Genomic DNA, 26,400 nt, shown 5'->3' with positions numbered 1-26,400 from the left:
AAAAACAGAACTTAAATGTGAACTCAAGCGTCTGGGGCCCTCGTGTGTGGTCACCGTACTCCAATCAGACCTGCTCTCAGCATTATAATTCTGGTCAAAGAAAGATGTCTGACGGGGACAAAAGGTAAAACTACAATCCAAAAAAGAAAAGAAAAACAAACAAACAAACAAACAAAAAAAAAAGCAAGCTAGCCCCCCCCTTTCCTTCAGGTGAAGACATAATAAAAATCTGCTTTATCTGCAATCTATAATCTTATAAAAACCTTTCAGTCCTTGTTTCAGTCCTTTTTGTTTCACGCAATTTTTTCTTTTTTTTTTTTTTTTTTTCCTTTTGAAAATATATGTACACCCTAAAACGAACACAATGTGATTTGGTTTTTTTTTTCTCATAATTGCTCTCCCACATTTGCGGGTTTGGTGAGAAAGGCTTTTTCTCGTTGTCGCGGCAACCAGCGCTCACACCCCAGAGGGTGTTTTCCGAGCGCGGGCCATGCAGTAAGACACAGTTCTATTCGTTGCCGTAGAGACAGCTGGATCTGAAACATGACACAAACAAAAATACAAAGGCACTCTAGGAGAGGCATATGATAGTGAAAAACTGGCTGACTTTGTGTGTGTGTACGCGTTTGATTTATGGGTACATGGATGGTGTGGCAGACCAAGACAGACGGTAAAACTGTCTCCCCTGTCTTTTGCACGGTCATTTGAGAACCTACTGGGAGTGAAGTAGACAATATTATTATTGTGAACTGAGATGAGTGTACAGGGTGGCCACCTCTCCATTTCCTGACCTTCTAGATTCACGTGTGCTGTGTTGTTGAGGAGCGGGGACAAAAAAAGTGGGATGGAGACGAAAGAGAGGTGGAGGAGCTGTCACCTCCATCTTGTCCTGTCTTGCACACCACCACCACCACCCTCACTGCCTCCGACATGCTCTGTCTCACAACAGTGCTCTGCTCCGCTCCAGCAATTCTGATTCTTCTTTTAGTTTTCCATGGTATGGCATAAAGAAGGGTCTTTCTTTAAGTAGCAGAGATGTGTGCGTGAGTGTGTGTGTGTGTGTGTGTGTGTGTCTGTGTATGAGAGTGGGTGGGGTGTAGGCTCGTTGAAACAGACGAGCGAACAGGGGAGGAGAGGTAAGCGGAGGACAGGGAAGCGGCAGTGGTTATTTGACGCAGAGCAAACCCCCGACGTTGGCCACAAACTCCTCCAGGCTTTTGAGGAAGGCCAGTTTCTGCTTGCGGTCCATGGTTGGAGGTGTGCTGCTGGCCGTAAGCTTGTTAAAGGCATCGGCCAAACGCTGGTAGATCACAGCATCTCTCTGACTGGACAGCAGAGTCTCCACCAGCTCAGAGTACTCCGCCTGAGAGAGAGAGAGAGAGAGAGAGAGAGAAAGACAGGGAAAGAGAGAGAGAGACAGAGAGAGAGAGCACGAGACAGAGAAACAGAGAGAGAGAGAGAGAGAGAGAGAGAGAGAGAGAGAGCGACTTAGAGGACATCCTATCATAATGACAGGAAATGTCACTCGTTCCCACCCATTCAACATCTTTGCGTGACGGCTCTAGCAATGTTTACGGCGGAAGAGCATAAAAGACCTGGTCCCTCCGATGGACGGTACTTACTTGGTGCAGGCACACAAGTGTATAGAGAGCTTCTCCAGCAGCCACAGTCATCTCAGTGTTGTGTTTCTGCAGCACCAGCATGTCAAAGACCAGCTGGCAAGACAGAGAGAGAGGATCAGTATATTAGTAATATAATATTAGAATTAGTAATAAGTATTTAAGTAAATACTTCTACACCATGCATGTGGAAACCACATTTTGCAATGAATGGATGATGTAGCTCATTAAAGCAATGTGAAAAGAGGGACAATGTATGACTATTTCCGTCATGCTGCGATGTCAAAATTGTATGTAATGACTCTCACCTTAAGGAAATGTCGCGTTGCAATGAAAAGAGGCGTGTCCTTCTCCTGGGTCTTGGCACACTGCTCAGCCAATGGGGACAGAGCCTCGAGACAGAGCTGACTGATCTCTGAACTCATACTGCACACCGTGAGTTACGGGAACAACGCTCAAAATAAAAAAAATAAAAAATCGTCTGTAACATGACTACCCCAACTAGAAGTCTACAAGGAATTTACTTGTGAGTGTTTTTGTATCCAGAAACCAGTCTAAAGGAAATTACAGCCATGCCTTCAGTTGAAGAGATAGTATTACATGCACACAATGAACAAACACACCCACACACACGCTCGCACAATAGGAACAAGGATACGAGGTCATGCCCAGCTCCAGGGAGAACATGAGGCTCTTGAAGAGTTCTTCTGGCAGCTGTGGGATCTTCTCTGGGAAAATCTCACAGATGAAGGTGATCAGCTTATAATATTGGTTACACAGAGACGGGAACTAAGGGACGGGAAGAGAGGAGAGAGACAGAGAGAGAGAGAGAGAGAAAAAAACAAAACAAAACATTAGAATAACTTCTGAAGAGGAGGGAGCTAGACCTAAAGAGAGGGAATGACATAGAACTCAGAACTTTACCTTGAGTAAGTCCTGAGACATGAGGGGTAGCACGATGTTCACCCCAAACAGCACCACATCCGCAGCCGACACCGTGCGACCCGAAGCCGAACTCTGCTCCTGGCCTCGGAACACTTCATCTACGCATACAAAGTTACTGAGTGTGAACAACAGGCTATCAAGTCACAAAAGTACACAGGAAGGCAGAGCTCCCACTCCCTCACACACTCTCTCTCTCTCACACTCAAACAAATGTACACACCGGTGTCGCTGAAATCGATGAACTCTTTGGATAGCAGGTTGGTGAGAAGCTCCATGATGAGCAGGAGGTCCTGGTACTGGTCCTCCTCGGCCGTCACGTCTCCCCTTTTCCGACCCAGGTTATTCTTTGAGTAGACCTGAAGCAGCGTCAGACAAGCCTCGTACAGCTTCATCGACTTTGTCTACGAGAAAAACAGAACAGAAACAGTCACAATGAGTTGTTTATCTTTCCGATGAGTCCAAACCGCTTCATCCCCATTGCTTGTGTCATGCTCACCTCTCCCAGATAGCAGATCTGTTTGTGGGCCACCTCCACAAAGACCTCGATGATGAGGTTCACCGTGTCCGGCGTGTTCTGGTACACCTCCATCAGGCCGATGCAGCTGGACAGGAAGTCCATGAGGAAGCTGAAGAGCGAGGCCACGTTGTCGATCTGCGTCGCCTCGGCGATGCCGCACAGCGCCTCCAGCGTGGCGACGATCTCGTGTTTGACGGCCTCCTCCTGGCAGATCTGAGCGAAGTTCTCCTGGTTGATGAGGTTAAGGAAGCGCTGCTGGAGAGGGTGCAGGACCTGAGTGGACAAGACAGGATAAAGAGTCAAAGACCTCTCCCATACAGATACGACTTTACACGAGTGTGTCAGGACAACAAAAGCACATCAAAATAAACAAAAATATGCTTTGCGACATGGACCAATTTACACTACAAACTACTCTAGTAAACAGATATCCAGACAGTGGTTAGAAATGTCTCTTCCGTGAGTCAGGAGTTTCATTTAGGCAAATGTGGAAGTATAACCACTCCGAGCAATCGGCCATTCTATTCTATCGTATTACGGACGAAACAGCACAAGACTATTCCTGAGGGGTAATGACTTGAGACCAAATGTCTTGCCACACAGAAACAGTCAAATGTTTTGCGTTCCATTAAGTAGCAAAGAACCCCCCAGAACCCGTCTCCTGCTGTGTAGTTCATATACTATTGTCTGTGTCAGGGTGTCTTTGGGTCCTGACCTCTGTCCAGTACTGCTGTTTGGTGTCAGAGTCCATGTGTGCGAAGCCGCCCAGAACCAGAGCCTTCATCAGGGTCCGCTGGACCGAGCTGGACAGGAGGTGCAGGGGAGGGCTACGGCTTGCAAACTGTTTCGCCAAATTCCACCAGTTCTCGCACTGCACTACAATATTCGCCCTGACGGATGAAAAGGGCAGGAGAGAGAGTAGTTCAGCATGTTAAGGTCAAATGGCTGAAACATGAATCTGTGTGTTCTTATTGGTCAGTTAAACAAAAAAAGGAAGCTCCTCATATGAAGTCTTTTTAACCAAGCTTATGCTTTCATGTTGTAAAATTATGTTGTTGTTGTTAGAGAACACTCAAATAAAGCAACATTTGAAGCTTTTCAGTTAACTTAAAGAATAAAATATTCAGCACCAGCATGCTGTCTTAACACCTCTACAATTTCACCAACAGGGGGTGCTACACAATAAAAAAACAAACAAACACACACACACACACACACACACAATTCCCAAGTCACGACGCATGTAGACACAAACACACACCCACACTGCCACAATGTAATATCATTGGCTAGTTAAAGCACATGACTCATACCTCACTCCTCCACTCTCCCCTACTGCGCAGACACACACAAACACACACACATACACAAACACACACACACACACAAACACACCTTTCTCTCTTTTCAACCAGTGTGACCAGCAGCTCCACAGTGTCGTTGGCAAGCTCAGGCTCCGAGCTCCACACGGACAGATTATTGATCACCTTCTCTAGGAGGTATCCCACAATCCACTGGGCTCCCTCAGTGTCCGGTCCAAATGCTGTGCTGAGAGGGACACTGATCTGAGGGGAAGAATGGAGGGGAATGAGACAAAGAGAGGACAAAAAAAAGAGAGAAAAGAACAGAGGGAGGTTCACTAACAGTCTGGAGATTGTACCACATGAACAAGTTATGTTAATCCATATTAAGAGGGCCTGACATAAAATAAAAATTATATTCAGAACTGAAACTGAGTGGATAGCATAATGTATGAATAATGATGTGTTCCTAACAAACAAAGCAACGATGTAAATGTTTATCTAATGCGCCTGTTCTGAGCTAACCTGACTGTAGAGTTTTTCGTCGACTAGTAAGTAGGTTTTGGCCCAGCGTCGCAGAAACCACACGATGTCCTTCCCCATCTGTGGACTCAGCAGCTCTGTCAGACTGGCCCGCGTCGCCCTGGACTCCACCTCGGACGTCCGCAGAACCGCCGATAACAACCTGAGAGAGAGAGCCAGAGAGAGAGAACGAGAAAAAGAGAGAGAGAGAGAGAGAGAGAGAGAGAGAAATTTTAGTTTCCCACCAAAAAACAGGAGAGGGAGATGGAATTGTTGTATGTAAGTAATGAAAAAACAAACTAATAAAACAGAAAAAAAACACAAATAGCAGCCCAAGGAAGGAAAACGGGCTCGGGGGTGGGGGGAGGGGCTCGAAAAGGGTGAAAACGAGATGGCGGGCGTTCCGTCCATAGATGCTAAGAGACTAAACAAAAACATGCTGACACTAACCAGAACTCTATCGTTCTTCTACACCTCCACTGGAAAAAAACAAAGAGACACACGTAAGAAAGGGATTACCGGAGCTTACTGGCCTATGAGACAAAGATCCCGTCAATGCCGGGCCTGAGCAGCGCGTCCGCATGTCACGCGTCGTTTTCAAAAACAAAACCCAACTGACATTTCGAGTCGGCGGGGTTGGAAGCTGTTATTAGGAAACCCAATCCAGGACTCCACTGTCTTTCTAAATCCTTTAACCTCCATACAACCTACTGCCCCCCTGTCCCCCACCCAGCAACCTACTGTCTTTATTAATCCCATAACCTCTTCAGTGCTCCCCTATTGTCTTTCAACATTCTCCGGCTCATTCTCCGCCCCCTCCCCCAAAAAGCTCATCAACACAATGTCCTTCGGATCTCCTTCCACCGTCCAGTTCAACCCCCTCATGTCTAGCTCTCGGAAGAACAGAATCACGTCAACAACCACTGTCACCAGTCTAGCCCGGGCGTATCTACACGGACAATTCACAAACCCCAGCACGCTGTCCGGAGCTAAACTCCACTGTTTGTAGTTCCTGCCTGTAAAATAAATAAACTACGTGGTCATGCATCTAAGCATTCCCTTAAACCCCTTAAAAACCTACCCCCCCCCCCCCTCCCCAAAAAAAGAAAAAAACACCCTTAAAGAAAAACAATTAAGCGTCTGCAGACTACCAGATAAGACGGCAGTGCCAAAACCTGCCTGATTCAGTAGCACTCCTCACACGTTCTCGTTCACTCTCTTTATCCTCTCCTCAAGCCCTCTCCAAAGTCTTTGTTTTCCCTCTGAGGCCATAAAAGACATTCCTCTCCCGGCTCCTCAGGCCGCGGGTCTTAGCGGCACCTGGCCTTGCCCTAATTCAATGATGTGTGGGGAATGGCGGCAAAGGATTGGCTGGCGCCAACGGCCCCTTCCCGCTGTAGGCTACTGAAAGCACATGGTTGGTATAGCTGGGTCAGTGCCAGGGCATTTTAAACCGGGGGGGGCGGCGAGCATCGGCATCGCAGGCGGATCACTCGCGCCGCTCACGTCCCGCGCTCACTTTCACTCGACGCGTTTTCAGAGATGGTAAACATCACACGTGTCGGAGCTCATCGGATCGGGCTTTGAGGCGTGTTTAGCGCCATTCCGCCGTAGACGGCTAAGGCAACGCTCTAATGAGACACGCGGCTCGAGCGGCCTCGCTCAACGACAGCTGTGTCACTATAGACACCGCCCTGGCATTGAAACAGATTAAACAGACACTTAAAACCGTTAAACACCCATAAGCCTCTTGGTTCCTCTATTTAAATGACACAGGCACCTGCCTTCTGTGTAACGGTAACCTTAGACTCTGGTACTGTGTCGCATACGATCCACTCATCAATACACCCGCGACGAACAAAACTGAGCTTTAGCCGTCCTCGCGCCCTAAAAGACACGCCGACATCCGTCACCGAGCTCAAGGTCTCGCTCTCGTTATACCCTGAAATCTAGAAGCATCCATCTATTAACGGTGGGTCTTTAAACCTGTAGGGCTGCAACTAATGATTTTTCTTTTTCTTTTTTTTTTTTTTTAAATCGATCAGTGTATCGACTCTAACTATTCATTTCCCGATTCAAAAGCGCAGAAACAGTATTGGCTTCTACCTTACCATTCAACTGAACGCACCAGAATACGGCTAGGAAAAATGAATTATTGATATGCTTAACGATCATTTGTCTGAAGAATGCTAAGTAGAGAGATCAATCATTCCAATGGAAAATCAGAAAATGTAATATCACAAATATTAGGACAAAAAAAAAACAACCAGAAGAGACAAGCTACCCCAGTATTTCATTTGATTTTATTACTCTCAACTCAACTTGACATATCAAACCTCCTCCTCGAGAGATTCTGATTTTCAAATATGCAGGGTAACCCCACAATAATGGGAGACACATTAGTCAGTTCGGTGTTACTTTGAAAGCACAAACCCACTACCAGCCGTAGCAGAGGACATTGTAGCTGTCGTGTGGGTGCATTCGTGTTAAATGTTTGTTCATCATCGATCAGCTGCTGTGAGACGCTCTCTCTGGTTTACATATGCTGCAAGGCATCACGCTGTTACTTTTGTAGGAGAAAAACCTCTCACACTTTGGACACTCTGGGTCTTGCCTTCTTTGGTACCCGCCCCCCCCCCCCCCCAATCCCGTTTCCCCTTGCCACCCTTGTCCAAAGTTCTGTCTGTGCGGCAAGCGATTTCTTTTCTTTTGGTGAAAAGGAAAAGGAAGTAACATTGCTCCTCTGCTTCCTGTAGTGTATAGCATTCTGCAATAAAACCAGATGGCGGTTTTACATAAAGCTAATTTTTTTTCTCCCGATGCACCGACAATAAAAAAAAAAAACCCTCTACATCAGTGATATCGTCCATTTTGTCAATTAAACGTTGAAGCCATAGAAACGTCATTGAAACGTTATTGAAATTCCAAGGAAACCACATGACAGATGAGAGCCTAGGCTGACAACTCATCTGTCAGTGTGATCCTCCATCAAGACATGACCATAAAGTCTCCTTACCTGATAACTGAGTCTGTTCTGTTGCACCCTGGGATAGAGGTCGCTTTTTCTCCAGGGGAACCAAGGACCTGCAGGGTGGTGTTGATGTCCACTTCGGTGGAGTGCTTTATGGAGTACTCCATCACCTCCGAGGGGATCAAGGGAGTCTCGCCCTGAGGGTCATCTGCCAAGAGGTAGCCTGCTCCACCCATAGAAAACAAAAACAAAAAACATAAACAAAACAGATCAGAAACACGCAAGTCATTGCCATAAGATAAAAAGGAGCTGCTTTTGTTCCACAGAAGAACTCAAGTATACTTCCAACAGTGCTCTTTTTTTCTTCTACGACTAACAGCCAGGAGGTCTTTGACCAGCAGACAGTCAAAATAAAGAAACCATCAAATCGTGCCATCAACCACACTTAGTCTATGCTGGACACTTAGTCTATACTAGACCAAATATGTGTTCTCTAATTGAGGAACAAATGCAAACATTAGGAGTTTGTGGACTTCTTTTTTTCTTGGCTGAACGTTAACGGTGACTTTTCTGGGACGGCGCCACGGACCTGTGACAAGTATGAGCCAGTGAATGTCTTCGTAGAGGTCATCTAGAACTTTCCGATCCACGGAGCCAGAGCCCGGGGAGGCCATGAGGTGCTGCTGGTGTCGCTGAAGTTGTCCGTGGAGCCGCGTTACCCTGTCCTCCAACAAACTAAACAACAACAATAATAACAACAACAGATGACAAATTAAAATACTGGAATCCACATCTTGGGCCTGCAACTCACTGACATCTCACTGGCAAACATAGAGAGGTCTATTCCAGTCCTGTTTTGATTAACCATGATTGGCTGTGTATTCTTAACCAATGCCTGTAATGATATCACGAAGTGTGGAGTGTTTGGTTAAGTGTTTATCTGGTGTGTGCATAAGTAACCTTTGTTTGTGAGTGTATTTCAAACAGTGGATATACTCTGTGTGTTTGTGAGTGTATTTCAGACAGTGGGTAGACTGTAAGCGGGTGTTTGTGGGTATATTTTAGACAGTACGTACACTAACCGTGCGTTCGGCAGTGTATTTCTGGCTCTAACCTTGTGAGCAAAGGGATGCAATGGTCCGCTGCGATGCGCCCCAACATTCCGATGCTGGCCAGCTGATCTGAGAACAGCTCTCTGTCGTCCTCCTGTAGCTCATTAATCTCTTCCTCCTCGTGTGACGTCACACCGTTTGCTGCCTAAAGAGAGGGAGAGAAAAAAAGAGAGAGAGAGAGAGAGACAGGGAGAGAGCGAGAGAGAGTGTGAGCCAAAGCATACAGGCTGGATTACTAAAATGAAGCATCGTTGTCATTAGCCTTTGAAATGTTTCTCTAAGGCTTTGGATTGTGGGTTTCGCTAACCAAACTCTTTGGTGCATCTGTCGAGCTCAATTCACTTTAATTACCAATGAAATCATCAGATGGATTTGCTAGCTGGCGGACAGAGCAACACATTAGCTTAAGGTGAAACGGACGGATGCTGAGCAGGTGCGCTCGAAAGAATAAACAAACGCCCGCAGTTGTTCTCACCAGATTCCTGGTGCCGTCTGGAGCGGCGAGGTGACACTGGATGTAGGAGTTGAAGACCTGTACAGCTGGCTGCACAAAGCAGCCCCTGGGAAAATGCTCATCCTCCTGAACCAACGTCAGCCAAGACTCCAGTAGCTTATCATAGGCTTCCATATAAACCATATCATCTTTATCCAGCTACAGCAGAGAGAGCAAGACAGAGCGCGAGAGTGAGAGAGAGAGAGAGAGAGATAGAGAAAGAAAGAGGAATAAATGACACATTCAAATACTGGACTGCTTACGGACTGGCCAACACTGTAACACACACACACACACACACACACACACACGCAAGCACAAAAACACACATCCATCAGTCACCAAGGTCATGAAACGATTTCAAAATCCCTTTGTTATGCAGTTAAAGGCTCTTTCATGGAAGAGGAAAGCAGCTGTAACACGTTCGCTGAAGTCGCTGGAGTCGGGTACTCACCACCTCCTCCAGGGCGGCGCTCCGGCCGAAGGAGCAGGTGAGCAGAGTGAGGCAGTTGATGAAAGAGGAGAAGAGCTCGCTGGGTAGAGCGGTCAGAATGCTCCTGGGAAACGTAGTGATCAAGTTACTGATGATGTTCGAGATGCCCACTGCCTCCGAGTCTTCTATCTCAATCCTGCCAGAGCGGAGAAGAGGAGAGGGCGATGATTCATAATAAAACAAAACAAAAACAAACACAAACCAAAAAAAATCCTCAAGTTCATAGACGTCATCTTCACCCACCGCCCATCTGTGGTCTTAACAGCTTCATCAAAAACCTTCCCAATTTGTTTTTTTAAATTAACCAATTCATTTTTTAAATCTATTTCAGCTCACAGGTATTTCCTCATAGACATACACACAGGCATACACCCACGTACGCGCGCGCACACACACACACACATACTAAATAGTCCGTACTTCAGGGAAAGCAATCAAACGCACATGGGGAATTCAGTGAAATTTTTCAGTGCTGTTGGAGTGGTACCTGGACTCTGGCAATGCTAGTTTTTTCCAAAGCACTGGAGAAGTATTTGTGCTCTGCATTTGCTCTCTCTCGAGCTCCCTACCGTGACTCTAACCCATATCAGATGGATTTAAATTGCAAGCAGAGCGGTTCAATCACGGCAGATTGGCGGACCTGCCGCATGGTTTTCCGATGATGCAACTGGAAAAAAGCTCCAGGAATAGGTGATTACAGAATAAGACCAGAGAGAGAGAGAGGGAGAGAGAAATATGAAAAAAAGAGACCCTGACTTGTTCTGCCAATTTGGTCTCCAATTCTTCACAGAAATGAGTGTCTGTCTGTGCGTTTGTTTACCGTTCTTCTCGCATCTCCTTGCCAACTTATCCAAACAAATTCAGATGACAGGAATCAAACAAACACTCCACAAATCATGGATAACCCTCGAGCATCACTGAGTCAATAAACATTCCACGCCGGAATACCCTCAACTGTGTTTGACAACATCATTTGACAACATCAATTTCTTCATCTAAAACAAACCTACAATCATTTCACTGCCGTCTGTGTTATGCTGTTATCTTTTCGATCTCTCTTTCGAGTGTTTTATCAAGTGTAAGCATAAGCACAGCAATGCTATTGTACCTAATAAAGATAAAATAAAACTTTATTTATCCCAGAGGAAATTACTGGTTAGACGGAGGATCGTATTCAGTTCATTTACGAACGAGTCGAATCCAAATCGCTCAGAAAAGTTGGCACTGGTTAAAGTCAAAATAAACTGATGATTCAATAACAGTGAAAGGAACCAAAAGAGTCCACGGCGCGGACAGCGGCTGAATGCACGCTGGATGAGTGCCGGTTTGGACGGACTTACTCACCCGTTGATCATGTTGAGAAGCCCCTCCACGAGATGGGCCAGATAAGTGACCTGAGCAGATTCGTCCGGGAAGATGGGGCCATGCATGGAAGCCAGCTGGGCCAGGCACTGCAAGGAATCCTGGGCCATGTCGGAATCCTCGCGGATTTTCCTGTGCACCTGAGAGGATGACAGGGGGAGGGGGAGAGACAGAAACAGAGAGGAAGAGAGGAAGAGAGAAAGAGAGAGAGAGAGACTTTCGATCAGTCACATACGGGCAATCTTCATTGTGTGGGAAAGTCATGTGCCTGAACCACTCCAGACCAAAAACAAAAACAGGACCAAATCAGCCAGCACATGAAAGACAGCAATCATGAAATCCACAAAAAGTGTACCAGTCCAGAACTTGACGTGAGCGGCATCTCTCTCAAAAGGCATCGCTCATATCCAAGCCTGTGGCAACTGTGCCGACAATTCAGAGAGTGAAAATGAAGCGAAAACGAGAATAAAAGAGAGCAGGAAAGAGAGATGGTACATGAGAGAGGAAGAAAGAGAGGGAGAGCGAAAAACAAAAAGTCCCTGCAGATACTCGCAGTCGCGTTACAGCTAGACAGACCCCCTCAAAGAGAGGAGGAACTGCAGACCAGTTCACTGGCAGCTGACCAAACACGCGGCTGGGGAGCTTACACACACACACACACACACACACACACACACACACCCTCTTTCATACATGCAAGCACAGGCCTGTGTTTGATTTTATATCACAAGCAAGTATAAAAGAGTGTCTTTGTAAAAGTTAAATTCTAGCTCCTCAATCAATACGTTGGCTAAATGTGGGAAAACGCTCACCTCGCGCTGTTGTGTCACTGAAGCCAGAGAGAGGGGGAGAGAGAGAGAAAGAGAAAGAGAGAGAGAGAGAGAGAGAGAGAGAGAGAGAGAGAGAGAGAGAGAGAGAGGGGCTCAAACCCCCTCAATGCTGTCAGCCTCTACTCAGAAAACACCTCAGGATAAACTGCCACCACAGCCAGGAGCAATCAAACCCAGATCCAGACTCAATCACAAAAATCCAGTCCCAAACAATCAATCCCAGAGCTGACGGTCTCTGTTTGAGAGAGCCCGGCTACGAGTCAAGAGCGAGGTTTAATCAGATTGGCACCATGGCTGGGTGGGTGGCTGGCTGGTCGACCACTGTCCGCGGCAAGTCTCGCCGACTCCTCTGCACCAACACATGTGGTTTTCACTGACGAGTGGATGTTTGGCACGAAGCTCTCATTGCCTCCTTTCTCTGTTTCCCTCTCTTTTTCTTTCCCTCTATAGACTTTGCATTTGGAGAGATGCTTCAAATCTTAAAAAACCAAAAACGTGAGGTGAAGCAAGACCGATCTTTCTTCCTTTGCCTGTAGATAAAAGCGAAAGACACTCCCTTTCTCTGTGTCCTCTCTCTTGTCTTTGGATTCCATGTGAGTGCTGATCGTTAGCTGTGGCCCCCTCTGGGCCTGCTCACACCAGTCCTGTGTACAGCAACCCTATCTGCTGGAGAGTGTGAAATCATTCTACGAGCCCGAGAGAGAAGGGGAGGGAAAGAAAGAGGAAGAAAGGAAAGAGAAAGAAAGAGAGTAGGAGGGGGGAAATACGGTGAGAGTGAGACACAGAGAGAGAGAGAGAGAGAGAGAGAGAGAGGCCAAAATTCTGTGAGCAGCACGCTCTGTAAAAACAGCTGCACTGAAGAACATCCGGACCATGCAAACTATGCCAATCGCCTCCAGTCCAACTATAGTCAGAGACTGGCAGGGGGCAAAGGGTGCCTAAATCAAAACAAGACAAACTACTCTCCTTTGACAAGAGAGAGAGAGAGAGAGCGATAGAGGGAGATGTATTTATAGGAAGAAGACAAAGCCCTCTACATGACTCCTGAGAGGAGCAGAAGGTTAGATCCTCTCCTCAATTTTATTCGCACCATCTCCGTCTCTACATCAGCGTTCGCTCAGATCCCGTTACTAAAAACAAAAAGCGCCGTCAAATCATCGTCGAAACGGCAATCGGCTCTGACCTGCCGCAACGACGCCTTGTTCTGTTTACATCGAAAACAAACCGCAAGCGTGCCCTGAGAACGGGGGCAGAGAGCTCCTGATCCAACAGTCTTCCACAAGTTACATGAGACGAGGGCAAGAAAGGACACAATTCGGTTCCAATACAAACCATCGCTAATCAGCCACCGAGAATGAGTGAGTGAGTGAGTGAGTGAGTGGAGTCGAGTTTGTGTGTCTGTGTGTGGCAGTGGAGAAAGAGAGAGACAGACGCAGTGACAGAAGGTAAAAATAGATGCAAAGCGAAAACACCAAAACCACAAACAAAAACACATTAAACTCCAATTACGCCTGGGTAGGAAAATGTTAGCCTAGTCCTGGGTTTATTAGGTGTTGAAAGCAAAGTGGATTTTATTTTGGGCCGGTCTTCGTCGTGCAGCTCTGGAAGCACTCAGACTGCATTTGTTACACAGATGTAATCATATAGGCGCACCCCCCCCCCCACCCAATCTCTCTTTGACAGCCACAGGCCAACAGGGACGCACCATGGGCTATAGGTGTTGTTAACAGGGGCCCCTAATCCAGGGGTCAGAGTGTAATCCTGCCGCTGGTCCACCCTGACCTCTGACCCCGGCAGCGCGTGTCGGGACGTCCCCTAGACTGTCTTTGTCACAGCTGAGGAGTGAGTACCGGCAGCTGTCTGGCTGACACACGCGCCTTCACTCAACCAACTCAATAACTCACACAATGTACTGTCGCAAGAGCATGCGAGAGAATACACACATACACACACAGACCCTCACATATCACACACGGACAGACGCCCACACAGACACACTAGAACAGCTGACCACACTTAAACTACTAAAGAAAACAAACCTTCGTCTTAAAACAAATACCACATATGGAGACCATGCAAGACATCCTCAGTACACAATAACAGTATTCTCAACCCTTCAACCAAACCCAAACAATCCAGTCCACTGTGCCCTTAAAACCAAACCCCAAACCACACAGTCCACTGTACCCTTAAACCTCACCGAAACCACACAGTCCACTGTACCCTTAAACCTAACCTAAATCACACAATCCACTGTACCCTTAAACCTCACCAAAACCACACAGTCTACTGTACCCTTAAACCTCACCAAAACCATCCAGTCCACTGTACCCTTAAAACCAAACCCCAAACCACACAGTCCACTGTGCCCTTAAAACCAAACCCCAAACCACACAGTCCACTGTACCCTTAAACCTCACCAAAACCACACAGTCCACTGTACCCTTAAACCTCACCAAAACCACACAATCCACTGTACCCTTAAACCTAACCTAAACCACACAATCCACTGTACCCTTAAACCTCACCAAAACCATCCAGTCCACTGTACCCTTAAACCTCACCAAACCATCCAGTCTACTGTACCCTTAAAACCAAACCCCAAACCACACAGTCCACTGTGCCCTTAAAACCAAACCCCAAACCACACAGTCCACTGTACCCTTAAACTTCACCAAAACCACACAGTCCACTGTACCCTTAAACCTCACCAAAACCACACAATCCACTGTACCCTTAAACCTAACCTAAACCACACAATCCACTGTACCCTTAAACCTCACCAAAACCATCCAGTCCACTGTACCCTTAAACCTCACCAAAACCACACAATCCACTGTACCCTTAAACCTAACCTAAACCACACAATCCACTGTACCCTTAAACCTAACCTAAACCACACAGTCCACTGTACCCTTAAACCTCACCAAAACCATCCAGTCCACTGTACCCTTAAACCTCACCAAAACCACACAGTCCACTGTACCCTTAAACCTCACCTAAACCACACAATCCACTGTACCCTTAAACCTCACCTGAACACACCAAGCACATACTACTCTACCAGCTTCATAGCATAACCCAACCCACACCAGCCCAGTTCCCAGACACTACTTACTGTACCTCCTACCCCAAACCAAACCAACCCATACCATTCAGTCTACTCTATCAACACTATCCAAGTCTCCAACTGCACAAGTCCAGGAGAGCCACCAAAGCCTCTGCTTCTGCTGAACAAAATTTACTAACTTACTCCAGGAACCAGCCAAGAAACCAAATCACTAAAAACGGCAATTTGAGAGGACGCCGCAAAAAGGTCACTCCTGACCCGAGAGGTCAACGTCATGACTTTAACACCAGCTCCACAAAGGAGGAGGAACAGACACGTGTGTCATCAACCTCCACTTAACGGCCAAGTCTCTGAAGTGATGCCCAGTCACAGAGTAGCATTTGGCAGCTCATATACACAATGCCTAATTGGTGCGGTGGAGGAAAGTGGAGCTGAATCTGGTTCTGCTAATCCCTCAGCAGTAAAGAGGAGGGAGGCGAAGGGGAGAAAGTGGAGCAGTATTTGGCAGCAGCTGATTGAGGGAGACCATTCCTGTGTGATGGAAGGGGAAAAAATTGGAGCAGTATTTGGCTGCCATGTTCGGGATGTTGAGGGCTGGTTGACTGATTTGTTCCACACATTCGGTGACTCGACGAGAGGCCAAAGCTGCCTACGCTGTCTGCACATCACTTTCACAAGTATACAGCACTTCAGAAAACACCCAAAGCCACTGCTCCATTATCTGCCCTAGTAAAACACTACTTATGGCATCGCTCTGAGTTTCCACTTCACTTTGATCAACACATTTTCATCTGCTCCTCACAACAAAGCGCACACATGCTTCTGAAGTTATTTCAGACACGACACTGAACTCCAGGCCCCCGTCTGCGGGTCAACAGCCTCTACACATATTAAAGTATTTCTGTCATCCGCTGAAAACACATTTTGGTGTGTGTGTGTGTGTGCGCGTGTGTGTGTGTGTGTTTTACACACATCATGTACAATTCACTTCCAATGAATGTAACTGAAATTCCCCAAATATCTTTCGGTCTGAAAAGGAGAGGAGATCGGGAGAAAGAGGGAAAGGAAAAGAGCTCTCAGGAATAAAGACGAAATAATGAGAGAGAGAGAGAGAGAGAGAGAGAGAGAGTTTAAGCGCTGTGTTAACGCAGATTTCATCCTCTGATTCCGAATTCCGAATAAAGAGAAAACCAGTGAGTCCAGTGAGTAGGTGAGCAGGAAGAAAGCAAGAGAACACAATAGGAGGAGGAGGAGGAGGAGGAGGGAGACGAAGCTTGTGACAGAGAGAGGAGAGGTGATAAAGAGGTAGAAAGAATGAAGAGGAGTCCGTGTACTCACAGTGAAGAAAAGGTCCATGACTCTGGTGTCCAGCAGTGCTTCTCTCCAGGACTCAGTAGGTTTCAGCATGACATTCTGTGTGGCCTCAAACATGGCAATGTAATGCCTGCCCAGTGCTGACTCTGTTAAGGTCAACAGCAACATCAGCAGCAAACACACAGGCTGTACAAGCAAACAGTACACTTCCTCTCTCTCTCTCTCTTTTCCCTCCCACAGGTTTTTTTTTTAATTATTATTCGTTTCTTCCCCTCTCTTTGGGTCCTTCTGTCCTTCTGTCTGTCTGTCTTTCTGTCACTTTTTCTCCTAGTCTGCAGTAAAAAAGCTGCTCTAAATCAATCACAAACTCCCACTTTCTGACTCTCCCTCCTTCCCTCTCTCTGTGATTGAGAGCGCTACCACCTCTTTCTCCGAGCTAATTCTCTCTCTCCCCTCCCACTTAATTTTACCTCAAGGTTTCCCTCTTTCTTAGTGGTCCAGTGAAGAAGCAAGAGATGGAGGAGAAAGGGGGGGGGGGCAGCAGACAGACAGAGGGAAAGAGGGAGGGAGAGAAAACTCCCACAGGAATGCGTGATCAAAGCCAGTCACCGACACAGGCCAAGCATTCCTCTGGGCTGGACCCACAGTCACTCCCTGCACACACACACACACACACACACACACACACACACACACACACACACACACACACACACACACAGACATGCTACACACTACACACACCCTTGCTAAGTTCACGGCACACACACAGTATGGTTAAGATCGCAACACACACACACACACACACACAAACACACATACATACATATAGTACATCACAGTACACAACCGCTCTCCACAAATGTTCTGTGACACACACAGACTCCAAACACTAAAACAGGTGCCAGCTCGAGACTAGAATCTCTGTGTGTGTGTGTGTTTTTGAGCGAGTGTGCGTGTGTGTGTGTGTGTGTGAGAGCGTGTGTGTGCACGTGCCCTTATTACTGCCTGCCTGTCTCCCTCCCTATCCAACAGGCCCAGCTTTATGGCCTTTTAAAAATAGCTCTGGTGCTCTAGAACTCTGAGTGACCCAGGCTAAGGAGGAGAGGCCTCTCTGGCCATGAAGAGGAGCAGAGAGGAGGGGATGGGAGAGGAGGGGAGCACAGCCGTGGAGCCTGCAGCCAGGGCGTCCATCGCAAGGATGGAACTCGTTTATGAGCACGGAGTGGAGAGAGTGACAGACAACTGTTAACCTTCTGCTCCACACAGAGGTTAAACGGTGCACCGTGATTATGTGCATGTAAAGGTTATATAATGCCACTTGGTTCCATCCCTAGACTAGCGAGTGTGCGAGAGCGACTCTGTGTGTGTGTGTGTGTGTGTGTGTGTGTGTGTGTGTGTGTGTGCGTGCGCGAGTGACAAAGACCTGACAGATGAAACTCAATCTGAAATGATTCACATACTCATGACTACTCTTTTCCATTAGCTCACATATCAGCTGCTTCTATTCTCTCAGAGAGAAAGAGAGAAAGAGAGAGAGAGAGACAGTTGCCACATGCTCTAGATGAACACTCCAGAGGTGTGTGTCAGATAGCTTAAATCACAGAGCGCTGTTGTGTATAGGTGAGCGTGTGTAGGAGGTACAGAAGTGTTGGCTGGTTTATTTGAGAAGGCCGTCTCTTGTTATTTATTAAAAAAAAAAAAAAAAAAGAAACACCACAGAGGTGAGACACTCTTCAAGGTTCATGTTAGTTCTCCAACAGTACAATCGCGTCCAAGAGACAACTCTCTCCTATGACCGAGGAGGACCCCCCCGCCCCAACACACACACACACACACACACACACACACACACACACACATTCAAACAAATACCATGCATTCAAGAATCTTACTTTTTTTAAAAGAGGGCCTGGCCATATGCAGAACTTTCTGGTCTCTAATATTTCAGGGGTCACTTGAAGATTCATGGATGCCTCTTATTTTTATCAAAACCAAGTATAGTCACAACCATGCCAAGCCATACACCACACCCTATGGCTGTCAGACAGACAGCATTCGCCAAGTATGACAGGAAGGGAGAGGAGAGGAGAGGAGAGGAGAGGAGAGGAGAGGAAGTCTCAGGAGATGCCAGCTAGTGAAGCGGGTGACAGGGTTAAGCTCTCTCCCTGTTTTATGGAAGGAGGTGAAGAGAAAAACCTAATTGAGTGAGTGTGGGAGAGCATAAAAAAACGAGCCAAAGAGAGTGAGATCAAGAAAGAAGTTACCAGAAGAGATAACAGACTCCTCCTAAGGAAGGGATTGAGCTGGAAGGCCATGGGAGAAGACTAAGACCACGAGGGGGCCGACCGGAGCGTGTTTTACAGAGTCGCGAGATAAGAAAAAGGAGGTTACGTGAGGACACAGTGGTGCCGAGAAGATGAGAGAAGTTCTCCGTCTGACAGCTGAGATGTGTGGAGGCGCTAAACCTCCAGTCTCATTCACAACTACACAGCAGGTACACGAACACGCGTTACTGCTCGTAACAACACTCAGGGACAGCGGGCGATTCAAAGCACATTTCACAACAATGAGCCGACCGTTTCAGCTTTCTGACACGTGGCGAGTCGGTCGTAATTAAGACGGGCCGCAAAATTAGGGGCCAAATACGGAAGGAGACGAGCGCTTCCGAACCGCGCTGCTTTTCAGGATTCACACAGAGAGAGAGAGAGAGAGAGAGAGAGAGAGAGAGAGATGGAACGGACAAGCTGTGCTCATGAATCAGATTCGCGGCCCTAATAAGCACGATTAAATAAATGAGCTTCAGCCCACTGCCAAGAAAGTGACAGAAAATTTACGGCTCCGTAAAATGAAAGTCTTTCGGGGTGGCAGGGTGGGTAGAGACAATTATGAATGCTGGGACACAACTGGCACGCAAGCATGAGCAGGACGAGCGGTCACGCGCTTCTACAAATCAGGACCAGTTGGCAAAGGCTTGAGGATTACGTTCGATCCCCGTAACAGACCGCGCTGTGAACACAAGTCAAAGAACAAAAGTAAAACCGGGCGCTATTAAGCTGCGCGACCGACCGCTACCTTTTAAAAGACACGGAGAGAGCTGACCGCGCGACCGGTTCAAAACCGCCGGAGTGAAAAAAGCGAACGCTCGATAAAATGTTATGGTCACGCTATTTTAATACGACGAAGGCGGCGCGGCATATGAGATGTGGGGTTAAACAAAGACTTTCTGACATCAGTATATTACTGTGAGAGGCATTTAGGGAATAATATTCAGTCAGCGTAATGGTTATAGTTATAGTAATAGGCCGGAGGGGCTCGGTGCCAGAGAGCCAAGATGAGCCAGTGATCTATTAAAGGGGCTGAAGTGTCATATCCTCCCTCTTAAGACTGCCTCACTAACCCAGCGTGTGTAACAACACTCCAGGAATGTCGTCTACTCCTCCTACACTCCATCCCTCCATTCATTCTCTCTTCCCTGCCCCTTCTAGGAAGGCACCTACGTCTTGGAAAGCCTCTGCTCCAGTTTCATAAGACAGTGTGTGTGTGTGTGCGCGTGTGTGTGTGACTGCGGCGTGGGGGTAGCGCAGAGTCGTCTGTCATCCCCCACAGTCATTCAGAGCACCTGACCGGCTAAAGGCCCTTCTGTGACCCAGCCCAGGGTGTCAGGGGCTGGGGAGAGACACCCTGTCCTACAGGCGTACTGGGACCACATGTTTAGGCTTGTACAGATGACACCTACAAGCAGCGGAGGAATATGGCATGGGGAGATGACAAACATGCCAGAGCTGTGCCTACAGAGAGACGGCGGCACTTTGAACAGAGAAAGAGAGAGAGGCAGAGGCGGCTGTTAGGAATGCAATTTTAAGAACACACCCAGGAGACACACAAACACACACACACACACTGTCCTCGCACTGTCCTTACAAAGTGTGTTCTATATCCCTAATGAGAATGTATTTTTTTTGTACCACCCAGTCAGCCATGATTATGGTCTCAACCTGTCCACACACACAGGGCGCACTCATATACAGAGCAAGCCCTACATTCCAGACACAGACTCAACAAGCCGTGTGTGTGTGGGTGTGTGAGTGTGTGTGTGTGTGGGCCAGTGACTGGCTCTGACATGGGCACAAAGGCAGCCTCCCTTTGAAAGTGATACGAGATCTTGGTTGGCACAGACGCCAGCAGAGAATCCTCTGTGTGGGCACAGAGACATACTGCCACCAGCAGCCTAAGCAGGATTAACACTTCAATGAGCTGATCGGGCACACGCGTGCCTGTGTGCGCACACACGCGCTCACACACGTACACGCACACGCGAAACCAACCCTAAAGCAGGCCCAAACACAGACGCCTCAAAGGACAAAGATGTCAGACCCATATCCAAGGAAAACGTACTGATGTCCGTAAAAAAACAAACAACAAGTCTCTACTCTCTTTCAGACCATACACCTACACTCACACACACCTAAAATATTCATAGATAAACCACACATACATACACAAACATAAAAAAAACCCCAAAAAACCCACCCATAAAAAAAAAAAAAATATCAGCCTGACTCATTGTACCTCTCCCTGTTTTACACACTCAAAGGGCAAAAACATGCCCACACTTCGGCATGTTCCCATCCCTCAGTTAGCAAGAGGCACGACTCATGTCTGGGAAAACTATAAAAGGATATAATTGGGCGGGAGGAAGTTCCAGCTGAGCACTTGATTGGCCAGCGCTAGGTAACGCTGGAACACTGAAGACATCTGGGCGTTGAGGTTCTCCCTGCGGCTGAACTCCTGCAGAACCTCCATCGTGAGCATGAAGATCTGCCTGAGGTCGTCCTCCTGTGACGCAGACACACACACACACAGAGCGGGTCAGATCCCGACGCGGCCCAAAAGAACACAACACCCAACCCAATCGGAAAAGAACTGCCATCCACAGAAATGAACGTGTGGCAAGAGTTACACAGGGACAGAAAAAAGGAGGGCAAAATAAAATGAATGAGAGAGAGAGAGAGAGAGAGAGAGAGAAAGAGAGAGAGAGAGAGAGAGAAAGAGAGAGAGAGAGAGAGAGAGAGAGAGAGAGAGAGAGAGAGAGAGAGAACAGTAGAGCGTATAATCACCTGAAATATGCGCTTGCAGCTGCCATGGAACTCCATACTGAGGCCAATGTTACTGGTTTTACTGGAGCTAGAAAACTCGCTCAGCAGAGCCGTTAGTATAGAGCAGGCCAGTGTTTGCTGCAGGAACACACACACACACACACACACACACAGAGGTCAGGAGTTAATCACTCATGTTTAAACACACACATAAACACATCAAGAGGTCAGGAGTCACTTTGCCTTCAAGCCACAATAATCTCTTTTAATCTGATATTATTCACAACTCTTCCTCTAGATAATTACCTTGAAAACTAGGTTTTGGGGTATTTTTTAATGATTCCAGTAAGATATTGTTTGGTTCAAGTATGTTAGATTTGACATGGGCAGATTTGACAAAGCCCTTCTAAATCCAAGTCACCTCACACCACACTGTCACCAGAGGACAAGGAGCGCCCTCTGCTGGCTATGGGCTGTTTTCTACACTCCTTAATTAGACTACAATCTCCAATGAGCCCACTCTAAACAGTAATCATTTATTGCCGTTTACCATTTTATGCCTATTACTACTGAACAAAATGTAAATCTAACATGCACCCTCTCCACTCTCTTCGCTTTAACAAATAACAAACATCAATCTCTCAGTCCCTTCACACACAGCTGTCAATTACAGTATCTCAACATGTCTGCTACAGTAGCCTGATGATCCACATGGTTTTTAACATTTTTTTTTTTTTACCTGCTGTAATTATCGATTGGTGATTTACAGTAAAAGTTGTCGAGGCTCAAATCAACTTGAGCACGTAATTAATCAAACTCTACGCAGCACATCGACCGTTTTTTTTCACCGTAGTATCAGTGCGTCTCTTACCACTGTTGGGTTGCCACTACTGATGAGTTGGCTAACTTCGTGAAAGATGCTCTTACAGTTGATGGATTTGTCGAGAGAGCCTCGCTTCACTATGACGGCGACTGCCAACAAAATCTGCTCGCGAACATACTTCTGAAGACTGGGAGTACAGAGAGGAGAGGAGAGGAGAGGAGAGGAGAGGAGAGGAGGGGGAAATGAAACAAAAATCACACTTCGCCCCGGCTCGACAACACCGCACACGGCAAATGAAAGGTAACCAGACTTAATGAACAGGTAGGCTCTGACTCATCGCTCCCTCCGACGCACACAGGCACACTCACTTGGGTCTCTGTAAGACATAGGTGAGGAGGAATGTTCGGAGAGACTCAATGCTGGCTTTTTCTAGAAGGACCCACTCTCTCACCACTGCCTCCATGATGGCAGTGGCTGCCTGGAACAACACATAGTCCACCTTACTGGTCTCTGTGAGAGAAAGACAAAGAGAAAGAGATTTAGATACCAAAATAAAACGGCATTTGAGCATTCAATGGTTGCACATGTTGTACTTATATGTGCTATTTTGGTTTATATTGAAACATATATGGTACAAGTTTAAGATGACGAGTAAAAATGTGTCAAGCTCTTTTCCCTCCATAATGTTCAAACCCTTAGTTCACAAAGGCCTGTACCTCCCGCGCTTCATCAAGTCTTTACCGAGGGTCAACACAAAGTCAACCCACAATGTTGTTCAGAGAGAGGCTCAACACTCACCGAGAATGTGCTTACAAATAGCGAAGGGTGATTTGGATTTCCTGAAGGAGAGGAATATGTGCTCTGCGTGTTGCCTCTGTTCTGTGCTGACCATGGACGGCGGTGCCTGAGAGCACACAGGTTCATTTAAAAAAAAAAGAAAAAGAAGAAAAAGAAGAAGAAAAAAAAAAGAGAGAGATGAGCGAGAGAGAGAGAGATCAGACAACTTATGCTAACATCAGAACACAGTGGAAGGGCAGTGCTAGTGTAATATGGTGAGGTAGGAAAATCACATTCCTTTCTCAGTTAAAGTACAGCAGCTTACTGACTCCGAGCAGCTAGTCCCTTTCTTACAGTCAGACACACACACACAGTCACTGACCATATGTTAAGATATTCATTCACTCTTTCACACACACACACACACACACACACACACACACACACAATATCTCACACTATCAGGGACATGTATAAATTCTGTTTACTAACACTCAACAACACCCAGCAGCACTCAAACAAGAGCCCACTACTAGACCTCAGAGTGGGCTATTTACTCTCACATATACGCAGAGTAATCAACAAATCCACAAGTAAACATCATATATTATTCATAGCCCAGTGCTAGACTCAATCATTCCGTGTGTCATATTTTAAAGAACTGACAAATCACCGGAACGTTCTTTCAGCAACAGTTCTGCGAAAGATTACTCAACGTTCAGAATATGTTCTCCGTGTACCCTCACTCATCAAATGATCTATCACTTAATTTAAGGATTAACACGCCCTGAGTGAGGGAGCCCAAAGCAGAGGACAGGAGATCTGATGAACAGACAGTCCTGACTGGGTCACCGCGCGCGCGTGCGCGCGCGCGCGCGCACACACACACACACATATTCCTGAAAGGGCTGATGGGAAACACGTGAAGATTGAATGTGGGTGGCATAGGGGAGCAGCAAAACTACTCAAAAATGAAAGCGAATGTCATTCAAGGGTTTACTGAATGTTTAGAGTTGATTTCTAAGTTAAGCAATGAATCGAAACAGGGCAAGCCACAGTAACAATTACAATTGTTCCTCTTGAGTCATCCAATGAAATTTGTGAGACGACAATTCTTAGTATAAACAAGCGCTTTGTACTTTTTCAATACTGTTGACATCTACAAGTGCTACATCCAACTATTTCTTCCATTGTGTTCATTGAAAGAGCTCAATGCAAGAAGTGGGACCCTAAGATTTTGCCTAGACATACCCGAATCATTTGAATGCAGTGCAAATGTGTGTTCCAAAGAATAAACACTGTTTGGGTGTTTGATGTCTGAGAGAGCGGAGATTCTCACTCATATTAAGAGTAATACAATCCACTTTAACATCAATTAATAACATGCACACGGTGACTGAGTGCATCCATTATTTAGAAGTAAATTGATTCAAACAACCTTAAGCAAAACAAAAAAGCTGAGCTTTTTGGAAATTCCACCAAATCATGGGTGGTATTTAGGTTAAAATATAAGTTAAGATTAGAAACATATGACTCTGCAAAATTTACAAGAGTTCCATCAGCAGGATAACACAATATCACTCAAACCAGTCCTAAAAACTCCTGTTCTAAGGCTCTTAATGCGGATTTCCTTTACAGACATTAGGCTCAAACAACCTAAAAAAAATTCTCCTTTGAAACTTCTCAAACTGGACACCTTTACCATGTCTGTACAGTTCAGTTTAAATCACACACCAGCCAGGTGGGTCCCAACTTCCATGTTTTTGGTGATACTGCCTATACAACACATTAGCAAAGAATGGTCAAACTGGCAAATTCCTCAATTAGCTACAAATTCAAACTAAAAGAAAACAGGACGGAGCTCCCAAAACAAGTTTAATCCCAGACTAAACTTAATACTAACACATAAAAAATAATCATAACAGCACTAGTGACCACATATAACCTATTAGCATATACAGGTCCAACCCGGAGTAAAAGGTAGCCAATCGATTCTAAAACTTTCAACATAACATGCTTTTACTTAAACAAAAGTGCATAAAACGTCGGTATACAGTGCTTCAATGTAGGCTCTTCTCGCATTTATAATTATTTAGCAATAACACACTCTGATCGGAAACGCGATGGTCATTTTACTGTGGCCTAAAGGACAGGGTAGCGCTTACAGAACAATGAGACAAAGTACATGATGAGGCAACACGTTTCTGTTGATCTTGAAATGAACGAGTTCTGGGAGCATTCGAGGTTATCACTGCTGTGTATCATCGGTTCACGAATGAAAAACATCAACAGTAAAGGAGTAAAATCTCAGTTCAAGTAATTACAGTTGTTTGGGAAGGAGTACAATGATCAGTGGCCTAAAGGCTGGAGACATGGCTAATAAAATTTATCCGAAGCGTCTAACAGATTCTTTCGGTTTAATTAAAAATAATATTAATTCTAAAATATGAGACGAGGAAGCGTGGGATTGCTCGTTTGTCAATAAGTCCAAACGCTATACGTCTAACAACTTTTAGCAAACTCCACGTTGCGCCTCAAGGTTGTAATCGCTAGCTTACTGAAACATGGTGACAATTTTTATTTATAAAACATAATGAACATATATACGCGACGACTAATGGCCGACACATTTTACGATCGTGTACTGCTGCCAGGATACCTCGAGTCAACAAACATGCGCTATCATGGGTGAGCATAAGATTGAATCAACAGCGTGTAACTGGTAGAAAAGCGCTGCAACTAGGGATGCTCACAAACTGTCTACGGTAGTTTAAAATAGCCCAAACAAGGAGTGATAACTGATTTCGCCAAGAGCGGGAGCCAACTTAAGCCTAGAAGTTTCAAAATATAAGTTTTTATTTAACGTCGTCAGCACAGGCACTGTCACCCATAGTGGCTTTTGGGGATACTGTGATGGCTGGATTTTTGCGGGATGGAGTGAGACAGGCACTGCGCCACGCATCGCTCTCTCTGATCGACATTTATCCCTGAAGTGAAAAACAACGTCACCTTTCTGCTATTAAAGATTAAACCAAGAGAAAAGCATATACAAGTACAAATAGGAAAAACGACGATCTACTTCTCACCATTAAAACTTTGGCAGCGCTTTCCAGCTGTGAAATCACTTCTGGTGCACCGACCGCCGCCATCAT

General features: G+C 46.2%; 1 protein-coding gene across 1 annotated transcript; it reads right to left on the bottom strand.

The window, feature by feature from the left end:
* Positions 1-636: 636 nt before the first annotated feature.
* On the bottom strand, positions 637-26,400 carry xpo4 (exportin 4). The gene is made up of 20 exons (XM_030786396.1): positions 26,335-26,400; positions 23,270-23,375; positions 22,840-22,981; positions 22,520-22,658; positions 21,670-21,786; positions 21,235-21,388; positions 16,574-16,686; positions 11,318-11,475; positions 9,935-10,109; positions 9,463-9,639; positions 8,990-9,132; positions 8,465-8,610; positions 7,921-8,098; positions 4,908-5,067; positions 4,477-4,646; positions 3,797-3,971; positions 3,061-3,354; positions 2,785-2,965; positions 2,544-2,662; positions 637-1,363 (listed from the first exon to the last, which is right to left on the bottom strand). The coding sequence occupies exons 1-20, from the start codon at positions 26,398-26,400 to the stop codon at positions 1,166-1,168; spliced, it is 3,111 nt and encodes a 1,036-aa protein (XP_030642256.1). The 3' UTR covers positions 637-1,165.

Source organism: Chanos chanos, chromosome 10 (assembly GCF_902362185.1).
Source record: "Chanos chanos chromosome 10, fChaCha1.1, whole genome shotgun sequence".
NCBI lineage: Eukaryota > Metazoa > Chordata > Actinopteri > Gonorynchiformes > Chanidae > Chanos > Chanos chanos.
Note: the sequence above shows the minus strand (reverse complement) of the source record. Positions and strands in the feature narration are given on the sequence as shown.

What these genes read in the sequence shown, in the direction of transcription:
- xpo4 (XM_030786396.1), bottom strand. Translation starts at nt 26,400, where the DNA reads ATGATGGCGGCGGTCGGTGCACCAGAAGTGATTTCACAGCTGGAAAGC. An exon ending in ACGAAAAACTCTACAGTCAG is followed by an intron (nt 4,647 to 4,907) that starts GTTAGCTCAGAA and finishes TCTTCCCCTCAG; the next exon opens with ATCAGTGTCCCTCTCAGCAC. An exon ending in CATCGATTTCAGCGACACCG is followed by an intron (nt 2,663 to 2,784) that starts GTGTGTACATTT and finishes TTGTATGCGTAG; the next exon opens with ATGAAGTGTTCCGAGGCCAG.